Raw genomic sequence first — 19,489 nt, 5'->3', positions numbered from 1 at the left:
GGCCACATGACCACGGAGACGTCCTGGGACAAGCGCTGGCTCTTCAGCTTTGAAACGGAGATGAGCACCGGCCCCTAGAGTCGGAAACGACTAGCAGGCATGTACGGGGGAACCTTTACCTTTACTTTAAGCATCTGAATTTTGATCACATGACCATAGGGATGCTGCAACAGTTATAGATGTGAACAAGTCATTAAGTCACTTTTTCCAGTGCTGTTTTCACTTTGAATGGTCACTAAATGAAACGTTGTAAGTCAAGGACTACCTCTATTTCAGTTAAAGTTTACCATTTAAAGTTGCTCCTCTTGTATGTGTAAAAATTGTCATGAGTAGGTTGGTAAATGTATACTCATTTGGCACAGACATCTCCCCTCTCCTTCTTAAAATCAGTACAGCTCTCTGCAACCTTATTGATCTTTGTTTGGAAAGCAAACAATATACTATTGGAGCAAATATTTAGAAGAGATGGATAACAGAAGAACGAATAAACACATCTCAGGCATACACACCTTCTTCCCTCAGCAGTTCATCTTTATTCTTTCCCCACCATTAGTTACATATCTGTTTATAATTATGGGAGGGCCATTGTGGTGCAAGGTAATATATTCTTTCAGATAACTAATGGGCTTTTCCTTTAGGGATAACATGTCAGAAGAAATCATCCAGTTCTCTATTCAGCCATGAAAGACACAGGAGCCCTCTTTGGAAACAAACTGGACATCCCAGATGTATGCTACAACACAGATGGATGTTGGCCAGGAGGCAGGCTAAATGTATTGGGGTGGGAATGGCCAATCAGGTTGAGGTAGTGGCGATCCAGCCCCTGTACTGATGGCAAGTAAGTGTTGCGCTGCTGTCCTGGACTAGGGAGGGGCATAGCGGTATTGGGAAGGTAAGGAATGGTAGGACTCCTGGTGGAACCATGCCAGGAGAAGTGACTGTGCCCAGCTGCCTGTGAGAAAACAGGATCGTTAGTGCCTTGACCCAAGCAGTCTGGAGCTGGGGGAAGCTGGTAGGAAAAGTCTGACTCTGGAAGAGACCCCAAGGAAGCAAAGAGAGGTTCTGTGATGAAGTGAGCTTTGGATTGCAAGAAAGCCAGAATCCGAGCATATTTGGTATCTTTGGTCTCCATTCTCTCCACCGTAGTCAGGTAATGAACTAGATTCTTCATGCATTCATGATAGCCATAATAAAAGTAGTTGGCAAATTCAGCTAGAAGTTCTGCTGAAAAGAAAAAAAAGAAAGAAAGAAATAGCATTGTATGCTTGGCTTTTTTGGTTTATATTTATGGGAGTTATATTTCAGTATAATTATTATCATTTGTAGCAGCTAAATTAGCAAACACTTTTATTTTTAATTTAGTAGGCTAATTTCTGAAACTGACAGTACCAAACATATGGCAGGTCTCCAACGTAGTTAACAAAATATTAATAGAGGTATCTATGGAAAAAATGACATTTATTGAGTATCCAGTGGTGTCAGAAGTTATAACCACAAAACTGATTATCAAATCAAGAAGCTTTACTCCAAATTCTCTTAACAGAAAAATTATACTGTCTCAGACTTTCCCAGCATGTTTCTTTTCAGATGTGTGAACAGCAACTTCTACCAGTTTCAGTCAAGCCATCTGGAAAGATGGAAGTTGTGTATTAATACATTTAACACCCACCACCACCACCAAGAAGACAGAGTTAATCAATATTTAAAATAACTTCAATCAACAATGTCATATACTACACACACACAACACACACTTGAAATGCATACCAATGTGGCTTTATGTGCACAAAATATGCATCTACTGAAAGTTAACACATCATAATGTTGACCAGTTGGCAAATGTGCTATAGTCCTTAAAAGTTTGTATCACTGTAAAACTTTTATTATTTATCTGAAAAGGCTTTTATTTTAGTCTTATTTAAAATGGATGAATAGATACCTATTTATCCTACCGGTAGGTTATTAGATATTTAACAGATTGCTGGATCCAATCAATGTGCATCTAGCCAAACATACTCTCTTTGCATCCATCAATGCTTAATTTGCATCCATGCTGAACTTAACAGCCATGTTTTTCCCACAGTTATTCTGTCTCTGGCACTCAGCAGTCTGGAATGAACTGCCACGAACTCATGGGTTGACCCCATTCCATTAATTTATCCAACGCTTAAAACAATACTTAATCATTCCAATAAAAATAATGATAATGTCTCTCCTGCCACCCAAGAGAAGCAAATGCTGAAGTTTAGGATCTGGGGAAGGGGTTAAGATGAAGCTGCTCTTTAGCTGAGCCCCTCAAAGCCTGCAGGGAGGCAGCTCAACCAAAGTCTGGAATTTGCTATTTTCAGGGAGGGCTGCAGCTGGATTCTCCCACCACACAGAACCATTGGGGGGGGAGGGCTGTTAAGATAATATTCAAAGAAGACCCTGAAGTAATGCAAAACCAAGACATTAGAAAGATGAGATTAACCGAATCTGAGTTAGTATCGTAGGGAAGCTCTGTCTTAGCCTCAAGTCGACCTATAGGTGCTCCACAAGCTTTCCCCCAAATCCACCAGCATCTCTTTCTGCGTCGGCCGCCCGGCTCGCCTGCTTGCTGCCAAGCTCCCGGACGCGCCGTCCCCCTGAGAGCGCGCCTACCCTTTTCTCTTCCCCGAGGGAAATCCGCGGAGTGAAGGGCCCTCAGGTATTGCACCGTCATCTCCAAAATCTCTGCCTTCTCTAGCTTGCCGGAACTCTGCAAGGAGTCAAGAGCAACAGTTTAGGAGAAGTCAATCCGGTGCAAAGGAAGAAGGAAAAAAAACAACAACCCAAAACCTTGCCTTGGTACACAACGAAAAAGCCCTTCCGTTCCTTCCCTAACACGCCTCAGCCCCGCTTTCCCACTGCGAATTCGGAATTGCAAAGTTTCGCGTTGAAGCACTCAAGGCAAAGAAAGGGACCTCTAAATCAAAGCCACCCGGGTCACTTGATGCGTTTTTTCTCAGGAAAGGCGCCAAGCCCGCGGGAGTTGGGTTGTTGTTGTTGTTGTTTTGCTGGGAAATGCGCGCGTACCTGTTTGGCCAAAGCCATGGGCACGGTTTTCCCGAGTTCGTTTAGACAGCGGTTGATCCGGTCTCTTCTCCTCTTTTCGATCACTTTGTGCGAAATGGGGATCTTCTGGAAAACATATTAGTGGTGCAGGATTGATACACGAGCAGCGAACAAGCGGGAAGATAATCGAACCGGATAGAATCCCACCGGTTTTTGTATTATCATAGGGCCATTTAAACGATACTCGATGCTTCTGAGTAGCCATCTGCTCTTCCCCTTTTTAAAAAAAATCCGTTGAAATAGTCTTTTGAAATCCGGATTCTAGAATTAAATTCTCCCCCGTTCCCTGTTGAAACTTTGGAGAAAGAGAGAAGGTGTGGGCCTTTGTCAGTAGTCAATTACCTAGAACTCAATAAGATCCCAGTCTCATTTGATGGGAAAGGGAAGGGAAGGGAAAATGCGACAGGACACGAAGACAAGGCCGTCTGAACATCTGGGTCACCCAGTGGCATGCCAGGCTCACAGGAGCTGCCCAACGTGAAAAGTCTCCTCTCTAAGTGTTTCCACTATTAGCTTGTCTGCCTGGTGCTGCGTGCCACCCCACCCACCGATCCTACTCCACCCTCTTCTAAAGTCACAAAGTCAATGAATGGCTGAAGTTAAATGGCACCAGGCCTTCTGGACAAGAAGACTGGATTCGGCCTGAAGTGCGCGGGGCAGCGCCAAAGCGCCAACTCACTTTCCGTTCCTTAAGTTTTGAAGACATCGAGGCAAGAAGCCGGCGGGGAAAAGCTAGCCGAAGGCACCCGAGGTCTCTATTCAAGTGGCCCAGGTGGGTTGTGGAGTCCACACTTCCAAGAGGCGATTTATAAAGCGGTCATTTCTGAGGGAGGGGGCGAATTCATAGCCTGCCTGGTTCCATAGGATTAGGGAAAACAGCAGTAGAAGACATGCATTAAAGATAAGGTTTTCTTAAAATGTGCGTATGTACAGGGTATTCCCACCCCCCACCCCCTCACGGCCAGAGACTAGGGGCGGGTGAGGGAAGGACGACAGATCACTTTGTCACTCCACGTGGCCTTCAACGACACGTGATTGGCCCCCCCAAAGAGCATTTGCATGGCAATGGGCAGCGCAGGGCTACAGAAGCAACAAGTGGACGTGCAGTGGCGCGCTGACAGGTTGTGAAACACCAGCGCCCTTCTTCAAAGCTCCCAAACGCCTGGTCGGTCTCTCACACGACCGCCTGTTTACAAATCCCAGGCACCTCTCTTCCCCCACCCCCGCCGCCTGCCTTCCCTGTCCAAGCGTCGACTGCATTTTAAAGCCTGTCCAGAGTCATTAAAGTAATTAAGTAAGCCCTTAATAGGCTGTTCCGCCCAGTTCAAGGAAGAGCCCTTGGAGACGGAGTGGGTCCGTTTGTTCTCAGGCTTTTCTCACACGACTTGGTGACACGTCCATCTTTATGAGAGATGGCAGCGAGGCTTTTTTGTTTCTATCGCTTTATGTGGCGGGGGCACCCCGGCAGGTGTGGGGACTGAAGGGTGGCACAAGACCCCCCTCCCCGCTTTATACATTTCTCTCCTCCCCTCAGCAGACCCAGGGAGGCTCCTTCAAACCTTTGGCACACGACCGTCCTTTTTCCTATGCTGCGTATGTCTCCATCTTGTTGTTTCCCTGGCTCCTCTGCGCCCACCCCCACCCCGCCTTTGGAGAGGCTCAATTTGTAGCCTATTATCCTATAGGAAAATGTCCCATTGAAAAGTGTGAATAGTTTCATTGGGCCTAAATTTTAATAATGGGGGTGAAAGAAAAGAGGGGCAAAATAAAGAGGGAATCGCAGCTGCTCCGAGAGCGCATTATGCGGTGTCACCTGCACCTATTCATTTGCCTAATTTTGGTCAATTTAACAAACTTCAGGAAAAATTATTGTGGTATTGTTAGAGAGGGTAAAGCTTTCTGATCGAATTAACAGCATGTTTTGATCCGGTAAATGTCTTGAGAAAGAAAGAAACAATCGCGTTTAAAGAGGCTTGGAGTGAAACGCGCCAAGTGGAGACGCCAAAGCGCAGCGCTCACAAAAGGAGCAAGTAACTGCCACAGGGAACTTTTGTACACGCACATTGCTGACGTTTTTACACAAAAAGGCATTATTTCATACTTGAATAGTCTAATCCAACAATTGTCTATTTTCTGCAAACATATTTTCACAGCATTGTTATTTTTTTTTCCCAAGGGCCTCTGTTCTGGCAGCCTCTTGCCTTGAGAGCGCAAAGGACTCTCATTTGGGGGGGGGGCAACTGATTTGTTCGAGGGGGGCATCCAGGGGAAAATAATGTAACTTGGGGGAAGATGTTTTACTTATTTTGAAAGGCTGAAGAAGGAAATATGGGAAATACTCTAACAGGAATCTTAGGAAATTCACAGAAGAAGGATGATGCTTTTTCTCTCCAAAGCTTCCGTGCGCATTTTCAGACTTCTTTCATCTTACAGCGGGACCTCCTTACTTCATTGTCTAAGGACACCCCCCCACATCCCAACCACTTCATTTGATCTATTGACTGCCTGAGTAACAAATGCGATCCCAAATACAACTGTGGGTTTGCCAGTTCATATAAAATTAAGCAGAGAAATTTGGAGACGTGTGCCAGACCCTAGGTTTTCGAACCCAGTCATTCTGGAAATGGAGCCTGTTCCAGGGAAATTCTATCGCTGTGCTCCTGATTTCAGATTCTTAGTTTCACTGTCATATTTTGGAGGTTCTCTTCTTTTCCTTTAAAATAGATTAATGTTGATCTCTTTTATTATTACTTTAGTTTGGAAAGTGCCACATAACGTCCTTAAATTTTACTGGTTTTTCCCCCCTCTTTTTCCATCGGTTTCATGGTAAAATGCAAATTGGGGCTCTTCTCTCGTGATGAAATACTAGCCAAAGAAACGTTCTTTCTCCATGTTTTGTCTGCAACCTGTTTTGTCTGCAACCTGGTGGGTGACTAAACAAATCCTTACAAAAAGTTTTCAGAAGCAGCGTGCCTTGCTCCATCCAGTCCAGGGACGCTCCGGAGTGCTGCTCTGCTTGCGACAGATATCCTTTCAGAAAGCTGTTAGGTTTCAGTATATTCAGTCCTGCACAATGGGATTAGAAACTAACCGTTATCATCCAAATTAACTAAACTTTGAATAGTAAATGTAGGAGCTTTATTTCCCCCCCCCCTCCAGCCAGTGGAGAAGGAGTTGATCCTCTTACTGTCTGTGTTAACCGCCAGCTGCAGGCACCTGCGAGGCAATTCTTCTTCTTTTTTTAACACCAACCACTCCGTTTGCTTATTTGCTTCTTCTTTTTTTCTCCTGCCGGAGAATTGTGTCTGGTCCAGGACAGGCTTCCACGAGGTGCAGGTTCAGGCTGGCAATGAAAGCTAGAAAGGACACGTGCAAACTGGATATGACAGGGGCGAATGGTGTCGGGGTGCTGGAAGCGTTATGGCATATTAAGGAGATATGTTTGCTGTTGCTTTTGATTTTTAACGTTAGACTAACAATGAGGGCTCCAGGCATATATTATTAGCTGCTTTGGAAAGTGTGTGAACGTCTCCTGTTGAAGACAAGCAGGGACAGGGAAATTCTATACTTTTTAACTCTCCTTGTTCATTTGTCAGGGCAGGAGGTTGTTAAATGAATAGAAGGCATTTTAATTTTGCCTGTGCCATCCCTTTTCCTTCCTAACCATGAGGAGGAAAATGACTTTTAAAAATTATTTTGTTCATAACTTGTCTGTTTGAAACTATTTTTAAGAGGAGTGCTTTAGAGTGATGGTGCACTGATTTATAAAAAGGTAATGTTTTCAAAAAAAAAAAAATAAGGAGGCTAAATGCAAAATTATGCCCAGTCTTGTATATAAATGATGGAGTCTCCTCTGAGTATCAAGGGACTCTCTTTTTCATACTGCCACGGGATGGGTTTTTTTCCTTGATTGTAAAACTAAAAAAATACGGTTACATTATAAGTGAGTTACATTTCACAGAAGTGCACAATAATCTATCCATATCAGTGGGTAGTATTTGTCTATGATCACGTTGGTTTTTCAATGCTTGGTAATGACTGAAGTCATTTGATATATTTATTTCTAAATAGATGCAAATCAACAGTAGAGCATCCTATAATGTAATTAACTCTGCAAATCCAAATTTTAATTCTGGGCTGACCAAGAAAAATTTACTTAAATTCTGATCAGGAAATGTAAACGGAAAGATAGAAGTGCTTTAAAGTTGCAGCTTTAATACTTTGAAATTCTGACATTCCAGAATTTAGCTATAATATTTGTATATATACATACAAAAGCACCCATCCACCCAGCTACACACACATAAACACCCACCCACACACCATCTCTATACAATGTCAGAATAACTTGAATGGTTACAAATCCCAAGGACTGGATATGGATAAAAGTTCAAGAGCCACCCCCTCTGCATGGATGACATCAAGCTCTACACTCATCCACCTGAGCTGGATCAACATTCAGACTAGAGAAGTGTGGTTGGATGGTAATCAAGAGAGGGAAGGTAGTTAAGATTGATGGGGTACAATTACAATCAGGCCACAAGCAGATATGAAGACCAGCCACAAGTAGTTTCGTATTCCTCAGTCACTTGAGACCCATGATGAGCCAAGGAAGACTGCAACAACCAAGTACAGGTAGTCCTCAACTTACGACCACAATTGAGCCCCAAATTTTTGTTGCTAAGTGAGACAATTGTTAAGTGAGTTTTTGCTCCATTTTATGACCTTTCCTGGCACAGTTGTTAAGAGAATAACTTCAGTTGCTAAGCAAGTAACACAGTTATTAAGGGAATCTGGCTTTCCCATTGACTTTGCTTGTCAGAAGGTCACAAAAGGTGATCACATGACACTGCAACCATCATAAATATGAACCATTTGCCAAGCATCTGAATTCTGATCATGTGACCATGGGGATGCTAAAACAGTCATAAGTGTGAAAAATGGTCATAAGCTGAGGTGGCAGACATGTGCCTGGAATGGGCTGACTGAAAGACAACACTAAGGGACTGATAATAGCAGCACAAGAACAGGCACTAAGCCCCAGATCCATAGAAGCCAGGATCTACCACACTCGACAGGGCCTGAGGTGTGGACTATGCCGAGAGGCCTCAGAGTCAGGCCAGCACATAATGGCAGGATATAAGATGCAGGCAAAAAGAAGCATAAACTGAATAGCATGAACAAGTAGCTGGCATTGTCTACAGGAACATCTGCACAGTCAGGGAGCTGGAGCCTCCCAAGTCCAGATGGGAGAGTTCACAGAATAACAGGGCTAAGATCCTGTGGGACTTCTAGATCCAGACAGTCAGGCAGATGCTGGCCAGGCAATGTGGTAACAAAGACTAGAAAATGAGGGTGATGATAGATGTAGTGGTGCCAAGTGACAGCAGCATCAGGAAAGTATATGAGAAGCTGGAGAAGTATCAGAGCTTGAGGAAGAACTAGAGAAGACATACTGTAGAAAGTAAAAGTGTCAGGACCCACCCCAATCCACGTCTTAGGAAAACAAAAACTCTTGGAGTCAGTTCTAGTCCAAAAGGAATTTTTACTAGGACATACTTGGTTGTGGAAATACAAGACAGGACTTAGTATTGTTTTACAAATTGAAACTTTATAAAGGGTTCCCAGTTCAACCCCCCTTCCCTCAACCCCATTTGGTCAGCTCCCCATCATTTTACTTCATGTCATCCCTTTCGTGGGAAAAAAGGAACTTTGAATCTTTATGGTTATTGCCTTCTTCCTCTACAGAATTAAATGAAGACACGGGCCAGATGCCTTCTTCTCTAACCCTCCCTTTTGTTCCCCCTGTTCAAAAGGTTCCCTTGGTCTTTGAAATAACCTAAGGCAGGCTGAATCCCCATGCACTCCTCCTTCTGCGGGAGATGGCAGAATCTATGGGGGGGGGGGTAGATAATGTTTTAAACATACATTTATGAATGTGATATAAATGGATTCTGACAGTCCACTCTCCTTAAAAGAAAGATATGTCCATCTGTAGGGAAAGAAAAGAAAAAGAAAAAAAACATATAAATGTTAACTTGATTTGTTCAGATATTCTGTATGAAATCTCTTAAGAAGCTTTAGTGCTTTAACATGGTGTTTGCTGACCCATTCATTTTCTGAGGAGGGGAGGTGTTTCCAAGCCACTAAATATTGGGTCATTCCATGACGTTTTCTGGAATCCAAAATTTCTTTCACCTCAAAATGTTGTTCCCCTTCCACCATGATGGGAGGTGGTGGTGGTGGGATTTTTGTTCGTAGGGGAGATTGTTGTTCTCTCTTTATTAGGCTGCAGTGAAAGATTGGGTGTATTTGTTTAAGATTTTTAGGTACTTCTAATTCAACTGTTACTGGGTTTATGATTCTTTTAATTGGAAAAGGTCCAATATATTTTGGTCCTAGTTTTTTACAGGGTTGGAGTGATTTAAGGTATTTTGTGGACAGATATACCATCTCTCCCACTTTGAACGGTGTGGGATCAGCTCTTTTCCTGTCCGACTGTGCTTTGTATAGCATCTGTTTTGTCTAGCATCTGTTAACACTCTTCTGACAATAGGCCAGGTGTATTGTAATTGAGCAATCCATTGTAATTGTAATTGAGCAATCCATTCCTTTAGTTCTGGAATTACCGGTTCTTTTGGGGTTAGTTCAAGTATGGGGTTGAAGCTTTGGCCTGTAGCTACTTGAAAAGGAATGTAACCTGTGCTGGAGTGGACTGTATTATTATATGCCACTTCTGCGAAAGGCAGTAGGTCTGTCCAGTTTTCCTGCTGAAAATTTACATAACATCTTAAATATTGCTCAAGTACTGCATTAGATCTTTCACATTGCCCATTCGATTGAGGATGATGACTAGATGTCAATCCTTGGGTAGTTCCTAACAGGGATAAAAATTCCTTCCAAAATGCTGAGGTAAATTGCACCCCTCTGTCAGATATCATGTATAGTGGTGCCCCGTGCAATCTGTAAATATGCTGTACAAAAGTTTTGCTAATGCTATTTGCAGTTGCAATTTTTGGGCAAGGTATGAAATGAACTTACTTAGAGAACAGATCTGTGACAGTCCAGACAACAGTGTTTCCGTTGCTTTCTGGTAGTTCTACGATAAAGTCCATGGCTATTTCTTTCCATGGGGCTGAGGGATTTGCCACCAGTTGTAACAGTCCGGGCGATTTCCCTTGCAACCTCTTAGCCATCACGCAAATTTGACAACTGCTCACATAGCTTTCTATGTCTTTTTTCATAGATGGCCACCAAAATTGCCTTTTAGTTAAGTGTAATGTTTTTACAAACCCGAAATGTTCTGCTGATTTTGTATCATGGCACAGTTGCATGAAATTGATCCTCTGGGTGGTAGGTATGTATAATTTCTCACCTACCCAAGGTAACCTATCTTTAATTGTGCACACATGCCTATTTTTCTGGAACCATTCGTCGCTTTCCAAGGACTTTTGGAATTCTATTCTGGTTTGGCTATTCACTTCTGGCTTCATTTTTACTTGTGCTCTGGTGGTGACTGGTGCTGCCAGTTGTTGTTCTGGTACAAGTGGTTTAAAGTCAGTTACTCGTGTGCTTTTATATTGGGGCATGCGAGATAATGCATCTGCCAGGAAGTTCTTCCCCCCCATCAAGTGTTTGAGAGTGAAATTGAATCAGTGAAAGGAGTGAGTTTCCTGGGCATCTTTACTGCTTCTAAATTTTTGTAGTCTGTCCAGACCTGGAAAGGTATTTTATTCCCTTCCAAAAAATGTCGCAATGTTAATAACGACCACCTTAATGAGAATGCTTCCTTCTCCCATATTGGCCACCATTGTTCTGTTTCCGTGAGTTTTCTGGATGTATATGCGCAAGGTTGCAACGTCCCCTCATCATTTTCCTGTAATAATACGGCTCCGACTGCTACATTGCTCGCATCTGCCTGTATTACAAAAGGTTTGTAGGGATCTGGGTGTTTTAGTATGGGTTCAGCAGAAAAGAGCCTCTTTAGCCTCTCAAATGCTGCTTGACATTCCATTGTCCATTTTAGAGGCTGGCTGGATTTCACGGGGGGCCCCCTTCGTTTTCTACAAGCTATTTGGCCAAATGCGAGGTTGAATTGGCGGTAGAAATTTGCAAACATCAGGAAACTTTGCAATTGCTTCCCTGTGCAGGGGGGGGTGCCCACTCTAATACTGCCCTGACCTTCTCAGGTTCCATTTCGATGCCCTCTGGAGATATGCGATATCCCAGGTAGTCGATTTTTTTCCTGATGCAATTCACACTTCGATAATTTAGCATATAAGTGGGCAGCTTGCAACTTTTTCAGGACTGCTCTGACTAGTTTGATATGTTCCTTTTTGGTCTCCGTGAAGATAAGAATATCGTCCAGGTAAACCAGGACCCCCTTATATAGGTGCTCCCTTAGCATGTCATTAATTAATTGCATAAAGACTGCGGGGGGGCCTTGCAGTCCAAATGGCAATACTTTGAATTGGTAGCACCCCATTGGGCAGTTGAATGCAGTCTTCCATTCATCTCCTTCCTTAATCCTAATACGGTAATATGCTTCCCTCAGATCTAGTTTAGTAAAAATCCTTCCTTTCGATAGGTGGGATAGCATATCCTTCATTAGGGGTAGAGGGTACAGATTACATTCACTAATCATGTTCAGATTTCTGTAATCCACACACAAATGGAAAGAACCATCTTTCTTCTCCCTGAGCAGGACTGGGGCTGCCACTTTGGGTTTGGCAGGCTCGATGAACCCTCTTTCTAAGTTTTTCTTTATGAATCTTTCCATTTCTGCCATTTCTCTTGGGCTCATGGCATACATCCTGGGTTTTGGGAGTTTTGCCCCGGGTTTGAATTCTATGGTGCAGTCTGTGGGGCGGTAGGGGGGAAGCTCATCAGCCCGCTCCTCACTGAAAACCTCAGCAAGGTCCCTGTATTCCTCTGGTATCTCTGGTAACCCCTTCTCTTTCCCCACTGCTGCTGTCTCCTCCCTTCGGGTTGGGGGGTGCTTTGGGGGGTTACGTTTTCCTGCTCCCCTTTTGAGAAGTTGAGTTCTGCTGTCCTCCAGTTTATCCCAGGGTTCCATTTCTTCAGCCATTCCAGTCCTAAAATCATTGGGCATTCCATGCCTGGGGCCACTATAAACGTTATGTCTTCCTCATAAGACCCCAGGGACAGGTGAATTGGTAAAGTGGCTAGGGTAGCTGGTCCCCCCCGCTATTGATCCATCTAATTGACTAAAAGAGATTGGTTGTTTTAGTCTCCTCACTGGGATGCTCAATCTCTCCACCAGCGTTGGGCTGATGAGGCAGCGGATGCAACCAGAGTCTATCAGAGCTTTTATTTTGAAGGCTTTAGACATAGAGGAAGCTAATATAGTCACTGTCTTAAGTATAGGTGGAAGGGGTCCACTTACCAATGGTTCTCCCTCTGAGCTGTCTTCCGAGGTGTCCACCGCCCCTGTGGTGTAGTCCGGAGTCCAATCCCAGTTCCCGGCAGGAATTGTGGACTCTACAGCCCCTGTCCCCTTCGTGGAAGATTCTTTTCGGTTGCCTTGGGGTTTCCCTAGTTTCTTGGAGGGTGATGACTCTGTTTTATGCTGGGGGGGTTGAGCGGCATTCTGCGGCGCGGTGACCCTCTCTCCCGCATTTGAAACAGCCTGTTGATTTTTTAGCTGTGGGCGGTGGGTTCTCCCTCTCGCGTGTTTGCTCAGTTGGCGGGCAGCCCCATGGTTTTCCCCCGACAGTGTCTCTTCAGTAGTTCTATCTCCCCCTCCTCTGCCAGGACATACCAGTCATCGAGATGGTGTGGGTCTCCTTGAGGCAGGCAAGCATCATACAGGTCATAGTTTAGCCTGTCTTTGAAATGGCTAAGGAGGATGTCTTCTGGCCAGTTCAGCTCGCTGGCAATGGCTCAGAATTCTTGGGTGTATTCAGCCACCGGCCGTCTGCCCTGCCTGACTGTTTTGATTCTCTCCCAGGCTTTATGATCAGCCAAGGGATCTTCGAAATGCCACCTCAAGGATGCCATGAACCGGTTGAAATCGTTGAGTTCTGGGGAGTTGGAGTCATGTAGGTTCACCACCCAGTCTGCAGCCAGTCCGTCCAGGGCGGATTGCACAATTCGGATGCAGGTTTTGTCACTGGGGATGTCCTGTCTGTATTCTTCCATATAGCTAAGGACTTGGGTTAAGAAAACCCCCAATCGTGATGGCTCCCCCTTGAATTTTGTTTCCAGGGGTGGGAGTCTTTGACTGGAGCGTTGTCTGTGCCACGGACGGTCTCTCTCCTCATCCTGCTCCCTGTCTGGGATTCTGGGGGGGGGGTACTGTTGAGGCAGCAACTCCCGTTCTGTTGGACGGCCCCGGGGGTTCAGGTGCTGGATCCCCTCCGTTACCTCTCCAGTTGCGGCCCCAGGCACTGCCTCAGTTGCGTTTTTCAGCTCTCTCCTCCCTTAGTGAGCTCAGGGTTGCTTTCATCAGATCAATAGCTTTTTTCAGGATCCGCTCCTCCTCACTGGCATGCAAGGAGCTCTCCATCTCTTGCCTCCATTCCGGTTGGTGGTCGCTCTGTCTCAGGGTCACTTCACCCGATGCCTTTTCCCACTCATTTTTCCTTCCAATGCCCATCGACCACCGGGGTTTTCGGTCGTGCTGCTCCACCGCTTCTTTCCCAGGAAAATATGCCACTTCAGCTTCCCATTGTCTCTGGGATTCCATTCGGGGGGACAACTCCCTCTCTGTGGGGCTTCCCTCCTCTCTTGCTTCGTCGCCAGACATAGTATTTATTGCAAAGTCCCCCGGTAAGGTTTCTCCCTTCCAGGTTGACTTTCAGTGCAAGTCCTGTCTACTGTCAGGACCCACCCCAATCCACGTCTTAGGAAAAAAAAAACTCTTGGAGTCAGTTCTAGTCCAAAAGGAATTTTTACTAGGACATACTTGGTTGTGGAAATTTATTTATTTATTATTTACTTATTAGTTGAATTTATATACTGCCCTATTCCCGAAGGACTCAGGGCGGTTCACAGGGCAAGTTAAAAACAATACAAAAGAGAGAATAAAATAAAATAAAATTAATACAAGCCCACAGTTAAGATAACATTAAAATTTAAAATTTAAAATTTAAAATTTAAAATTTAAAATTTAAAATTTAAAATTTAAAATTTAAAATTTAAAATTTAAAATTTAAAATTTAAAATTTAAAATTTAAAATTTAAAATTAATTTAATTTAATTTAATTTAATTTAATTTAATTTAATTTAATTTAATTTAATTTAATTTAATTTAATTAGTATAATTTAAAATCCCTCAGTCCAGGCCAGACAATTCAAACAACCAGGTTTTTAAGTCCCAGCAAAACGAGCGAAGGTTGGGGGCAGTCCGAAGCTTCATCAGCAGTTCGTTCCAAAGGGCGGGCGCACTCACAGAGAATGCCCTCCACCTGGGAATCACCCGCCGGCAATCTCTAACTGGCAGAACCCTAAGGAGGCCCTCCCTGTGGGCGCGCACAGGACAATGGGAGGCTGATGCTGGCAGCAGGTGCTCCCTAAGGTAATACGGACCCATGCCATTTAGGGCTTTATAGGTCATCACCAGCACCTTGAATCTCACCCAGAGGGCAACTGGAAGACAATGCAGCTCGCGGAGAAGAGGTGTTACATGAGAGTATCGGGAAACTCCCATTACTAGTCGTGCAGCTGCATTTTGCACCAGCTGAAGCCTCCGAGTGGTCCTCAAGGGCAGCCCCATGTAGAGAGCATTGCAGTAGTCTAACCAGGAGGTCACGAGCGCATGAGTGGCTGTACGCAGGGTATCCCAGTCCAGATAGGGCTGCAACTGGTGCACCAGGCAAACCTGGGCAAAAGTCCCCCTGGTCACGGCTCCTATATGATCTTCCAAACTGAGCCGTGAATCCAGGAGGACGCCCAAGTTACGAGCCCTATCAGCGGGGGGGTAACACCTCACCCCCCATCATTAAAGATGGAGAAGAATGGTTCACTCGAGATGCCAGTACGCACAGCCACTCAGTCTTGGTAGGAGTGAGTCGGATTCTGTTTCTCCCCATCCAAAACCGAACCGCCTCCAGGCAATGGGACATCACGTCGAGGGCATCACTGAGTTGGTTCGGGGTGGAAAGAAAAAGTTGGGTATCATCAGCGTACTGATGATACCCCACTCCGAAACCACGAATGATCTCACCCAGCAGCTTCATATAGATGTTGAACAGGAGGGGAGAGAGGACCGACCCCTGAGGAACTCCACAAATTTAATTTAATTTAATTTAATTTAATTTATTGAGATTTTTATACCGCCCTTCTCCCAAGGGGACTCAGGGCGGTTCACAGGGCATAAATATAAATAACAATACAAACATTAAAAACAATTAAATCAATGCCCAAGTTAAAATCAATAATAAAACAAGCCTATATAAAAACAACCCATGTACCCCCATCAGGCCAGACCCGCTAGTTCAAATAAATGGGTCTTCAACCCGCGACGGAAGGATCGGAGGTCTGATGCCATCCGGAGCTCTACCGGCAGTTGGTTCCATAACGCTGGAGCACCCACAGAGAAGGCCCTCCCCCTGGGGGCCACCAGTCGACATTCCTTGACAGGAGGCACCCTGAGGAGGCCCTCTCTGTGGGCGCGCACAGGGCGGAGGGGAGTCGACGCCGGCAGCAGGTGGTCCTCGAGGTATCGCGGACCCATGCCATGTAGGGACTTAAAGATCATAACCAAAACCTTGAACCTTACCCGGAAGACAACTGGCAACCAATGCAGCTCACGGAGCAAAGGTGTAACATGGGAGTACCGGGAAACTCCCAAGACAACTCTCGCGGCCGCATTCTGTACCAGTTGGAGCCTCCGAGTAGTCTTCAAGGGAAGTCCCATGTAGAGAGCGTTACAGTAGTCTAGGCGAGAGGTCACGAGCGCATGAGTGACCGTACATAAGGCCTCCCGGTCCAGATAGGGTCGCAACTAGCGCACCAGGCGAACCTGGGCGAAAGCCCCCCTAGTCACGGCCACTATGTGATCCTCCAGAGTGAGTCGTGAATCTAGGAGGACTCCCAAGTTGCGAGCCCTATCCACAGGGGGTAAAAGCTCACCCCCCATAGAAAGAGGTGGAACATCCCAGGTGTCCCGGGAAGCCGGAATGTACAGCCACTCAGTCTTGTCAGGGTTGAGTTGAAGTCTGTTCCTCCCCATCCAGACCCGAACCGCCTCCAGGCAACGGGACATCACAGCGAGGGCATCACTGGGGTGGTTTGGGGTCGAAATAAAAAGTTGGGTATTGTTATGACTCAGGGCCAGCCGGTGGGTCCGACAGCCGGCTCCGATGTATCGGATGACTCAGATGAGGGGGAGGAGGGAGACGAACCGGCTGATGATGGCTTGGAGGCTTTGCAGAGCCCTCAGCCGGGGACCTCTTCTCAGCTGCGTGAGCCCGATAGTGCGGAGGATGATGACCCACAGCTGGCCCTGTTCAAGGACGCCCGACGCAGGAGGCAGTCGAGCAGGAACAAACAAAGAAAGGCTGTGGGACTCCTCGGGAGGAGGCACAGGGAGACCACGCCCTGAACTCTAAATAAAAGGAGTGTTTGGGGAGGGGCTGGTTGCTGAAAGCAACCCTTCCGCTTGAGGATTCAAGTTCCTGTGTTTTTGTTTCTTGTTCTGTTAATTGACTATTAAATCTTGGCAAACGCTTTTCAGCCTTGGACGCTCTCCAGTCTCTTCTGTTTAAATAGGGGTTTGCCTTATTACAAGGCCAGAAGAGGGCTGGTTCAGAACAGGTATCATCAGCATATTGATCATACCCAACTCCAAAACCACGAATGATCTCACCCAGCGGTTTCATATAGATGTTGAACAGGAGAGGCGAGAGGACCGACCCCTGAGGAACTCCACAAGTGAGAGCCCTAGGGGTCGACCTCTGCCCCCCTGCCAACACCGACTGCGAGCGTCCCTGGAGATAGGAGGAGAACCACTGGAAAACCGTGCCTCCCACTCCCAATCCCCTGAGACGCTGCAGCAGGATACCATGGTCGATGGTATCGAAAGCCGCCGAGAGGTCTAATAGGACTAGGACAGAGGAATATCCCCTATCCCGAGCCCTCCAGAGATCATTCACCAGAGCGACCAATGCCGTCTCCGTGCTGTGCCCGGGCCTGAAACCCAATTGGTAAGGGTCCAGATAATCCGCTTCATCCAGGACCAGGGGGAGCTGATGCGCCACCACACTCTCAACAACCTTCGCAAGGAAGCGAAGGTTGGAGACTGGACGAAAGTTGTTCAATACAGCTGGGTCCAAGGCAGGCTTCTTGAGGAGAGGTCTCACCACCGCCTCCTTCAAGATGGTGGGGAAATAACCCTCGCTCAAAGAAGCAGATATAACCGCCTGGAGCCAGCCTCGTGTCCTCTCCCTAGCTGCATAAACCAGCCAAGAAGGGCACGGGTCCAATAAACATGTGGTGGAACTCAGCTTCCCCATAATCTTGTCCACTTCATCAGGGGTCACAGAATCAAACTCCTCCCAGATAACATTGACAAGACCGCCCGCGTCCTGATCGCCAGACTCTGCCCAGCTGGAGTCCAAACCGGTCCGAATCCGAGCGATTTTATCCGACAGATGTTGACTAAACTCCTCGGCACGACCCTGCAAGGGATCCTCCCTCACCTCCTGATTAAGAAGGGAGCGAGTAACCCTAAACAAGGCGGCCAGGCGATTATCTGCGGACGCGATGAGGGTGGAGAAGTAATTACACCTCGCCTCCCTCATCGCAGCGAGATAAGACCTAATGTAGGTTCTTAACCGCAATCGGTCGGGTTCAGATCGGCTGGACCTCCAGCAGCTCTCTAGGCCCCGTTTCCGACGCTTCATCTCCCGGAGCTCCGCGGAGAACCATGGAGCTCGCTGGGATCTGCGCCGGGTCAGGGGCCGCAAGGGTACAACCCGGTCGAGTGCCTCAGTGGCTGCCCTTTCCCAGGCTTCCACTAAGGCATCCGCCGAGCTGTGAGCAATGGAGGCAGGTGGGGACCCCAGCGCCGCTTGGAATCTATCAGGATCCATTAGGCGTCTGGGGCGGTACCATCTAGTTGGCTCCGTACCCCCACGGTGGGGGGTGGCAAAATGGAAGACCAGCCGCAGGAGGTGATGATCGGTCCATGACAGGGGCATAATAAATGGAAAGCCCCCACCAAGATCATCTAACCACCGTCCAGATAAGAAAATCAGGTCAAGGGTGTGGCCTCCCTCATGAGTTGGCTCAGAAATTACCTGCGTCAGGTCCATGGCCGTCATGGAAGCCATGAACTCCCGAGCAAGCTCAGATGAACCTCCCAGGGATGGTAGGTTGACGTCTCCCAAAACTATAAGTTTGGGGAACTCAACCACCAACCCCGAGAGGATATCGAGCACCTCGGGCAGGGCTGCCGCTACGCGACTAGGCGAAATGTACACGAGCAGCAAGCCCAGCTGTGCCCCAGAGCCAAATCTCATAAAGAGACACTCACACCCGACTATCTGAGGAACGGTGGTCTCCTGCGGACATAAGGTCTCCCTAACAATCACTGCCACACCCCCACCCCTACCCTGAGCTCGAGGCTGGTGTAGCACCCGGAAGCCTGGTGGGCAAAGGTCAACCAAAGGGACCCCACCCTCTGGGCCCAACCAAGTCTCCGTGATGCAAGCCAGGTCCGCATGCTCACCCTCAACTAAATCCCTAACAAGGGGAGCTTTGTTAACCACGGACCTGGCATTCAGGTACACCAGAGGCCTCGGGGTGAACCTCTGCCCTCCCGTCAACACCGAATGTGAACAGCCCAGGAGGTAGGAGGAGAACCACCGTAAAACAGTGCCCCCCACTCCCAACCCCCTGAGACATCACAGCAGGATACCATGGTCAATGGTATCAAAAGCCGCTGAGAGATCTAATAGGACTAGGACAGAGGAGCAACCCCTGTCCTGAGCCCGCCAGAGATCATTCATCAGCACGACCAATGCCGTCTCCATGCTATACCCAGGCCTGAAGCCCGATTGGTACAGGTCAAGATAATCAGTTTCCTCCAGGAACAGAGGAAGCTGATGCGCTACCACACTCTCAACAACCTTCGCCAAAAAGCGAAGGTTGGAGACCGGATGATAGTTATTCAAAATAGCTGGGTCCAGGGCAGGCTTCTTGAGAAGGGGTCTCACCACCGCCTCCTTCAAGGTGGCAGGGAAGACACCCTTACTCAAAGAAGCAGATATCACTGCCTGGAACCAGCCTCATGTCTCCTCCCGAGCTGAATAAACCAGCCAGGAGGGCACGGGTCCAATAAACAGGTGGTAGAGCTCAGCCTCCCCATAATCCTGTCCACCTCCTCGGGAGTCACAGGATCAAACTCAGTCTAGATAATACTACTCTAAAG

The 19,489-nt window shown here is 46.8% G+C and overlaps 1 protein-coding gene across 1 annotated transcript; it reads right to left on the bottom strand.

The window, feature by feature from the left end:
- Positions 1-733: 733 nt before the first annotated feature.
- HELT (helt bHLH transcription factor) lies at positions 734-3,799 on the bottom strand (the record flags this gene model as incomplete). Its single annotated transcript, XM_083366889.1, has 4 exons — positions 734-1,224; positions 2,641-2,737; positions 3,055-3,159; positions 3,773-3,799. The coding sequence occupies 4 exons, from the start codon at positions 3,797-3,799 to the stop codon at positions 734-736; spliced, it is 720 nt and encodes a 239-aa protein (XP_083223015.1).
- Between the last annotated feature and the right edge of the window lie 15,690 nt (positions 3,800-19,489).

This window comes from Vipera ursinii (assembly GCF_947247035.1).
Source record: "Vipera ursinii genome assembly, chromosome: 7".
NCBI classification, from domain to species: domain Eukaryota; kingdom Metazoa; phylum Chordata; class Lepidosauria; order Squamata; family Viperidae; genus Vipera; species Vipera ursinii.
Note: the sequence above shows the minus strand (reverse complement) of the source record. Positions and strands in the feature narration are given on the sequence as shown.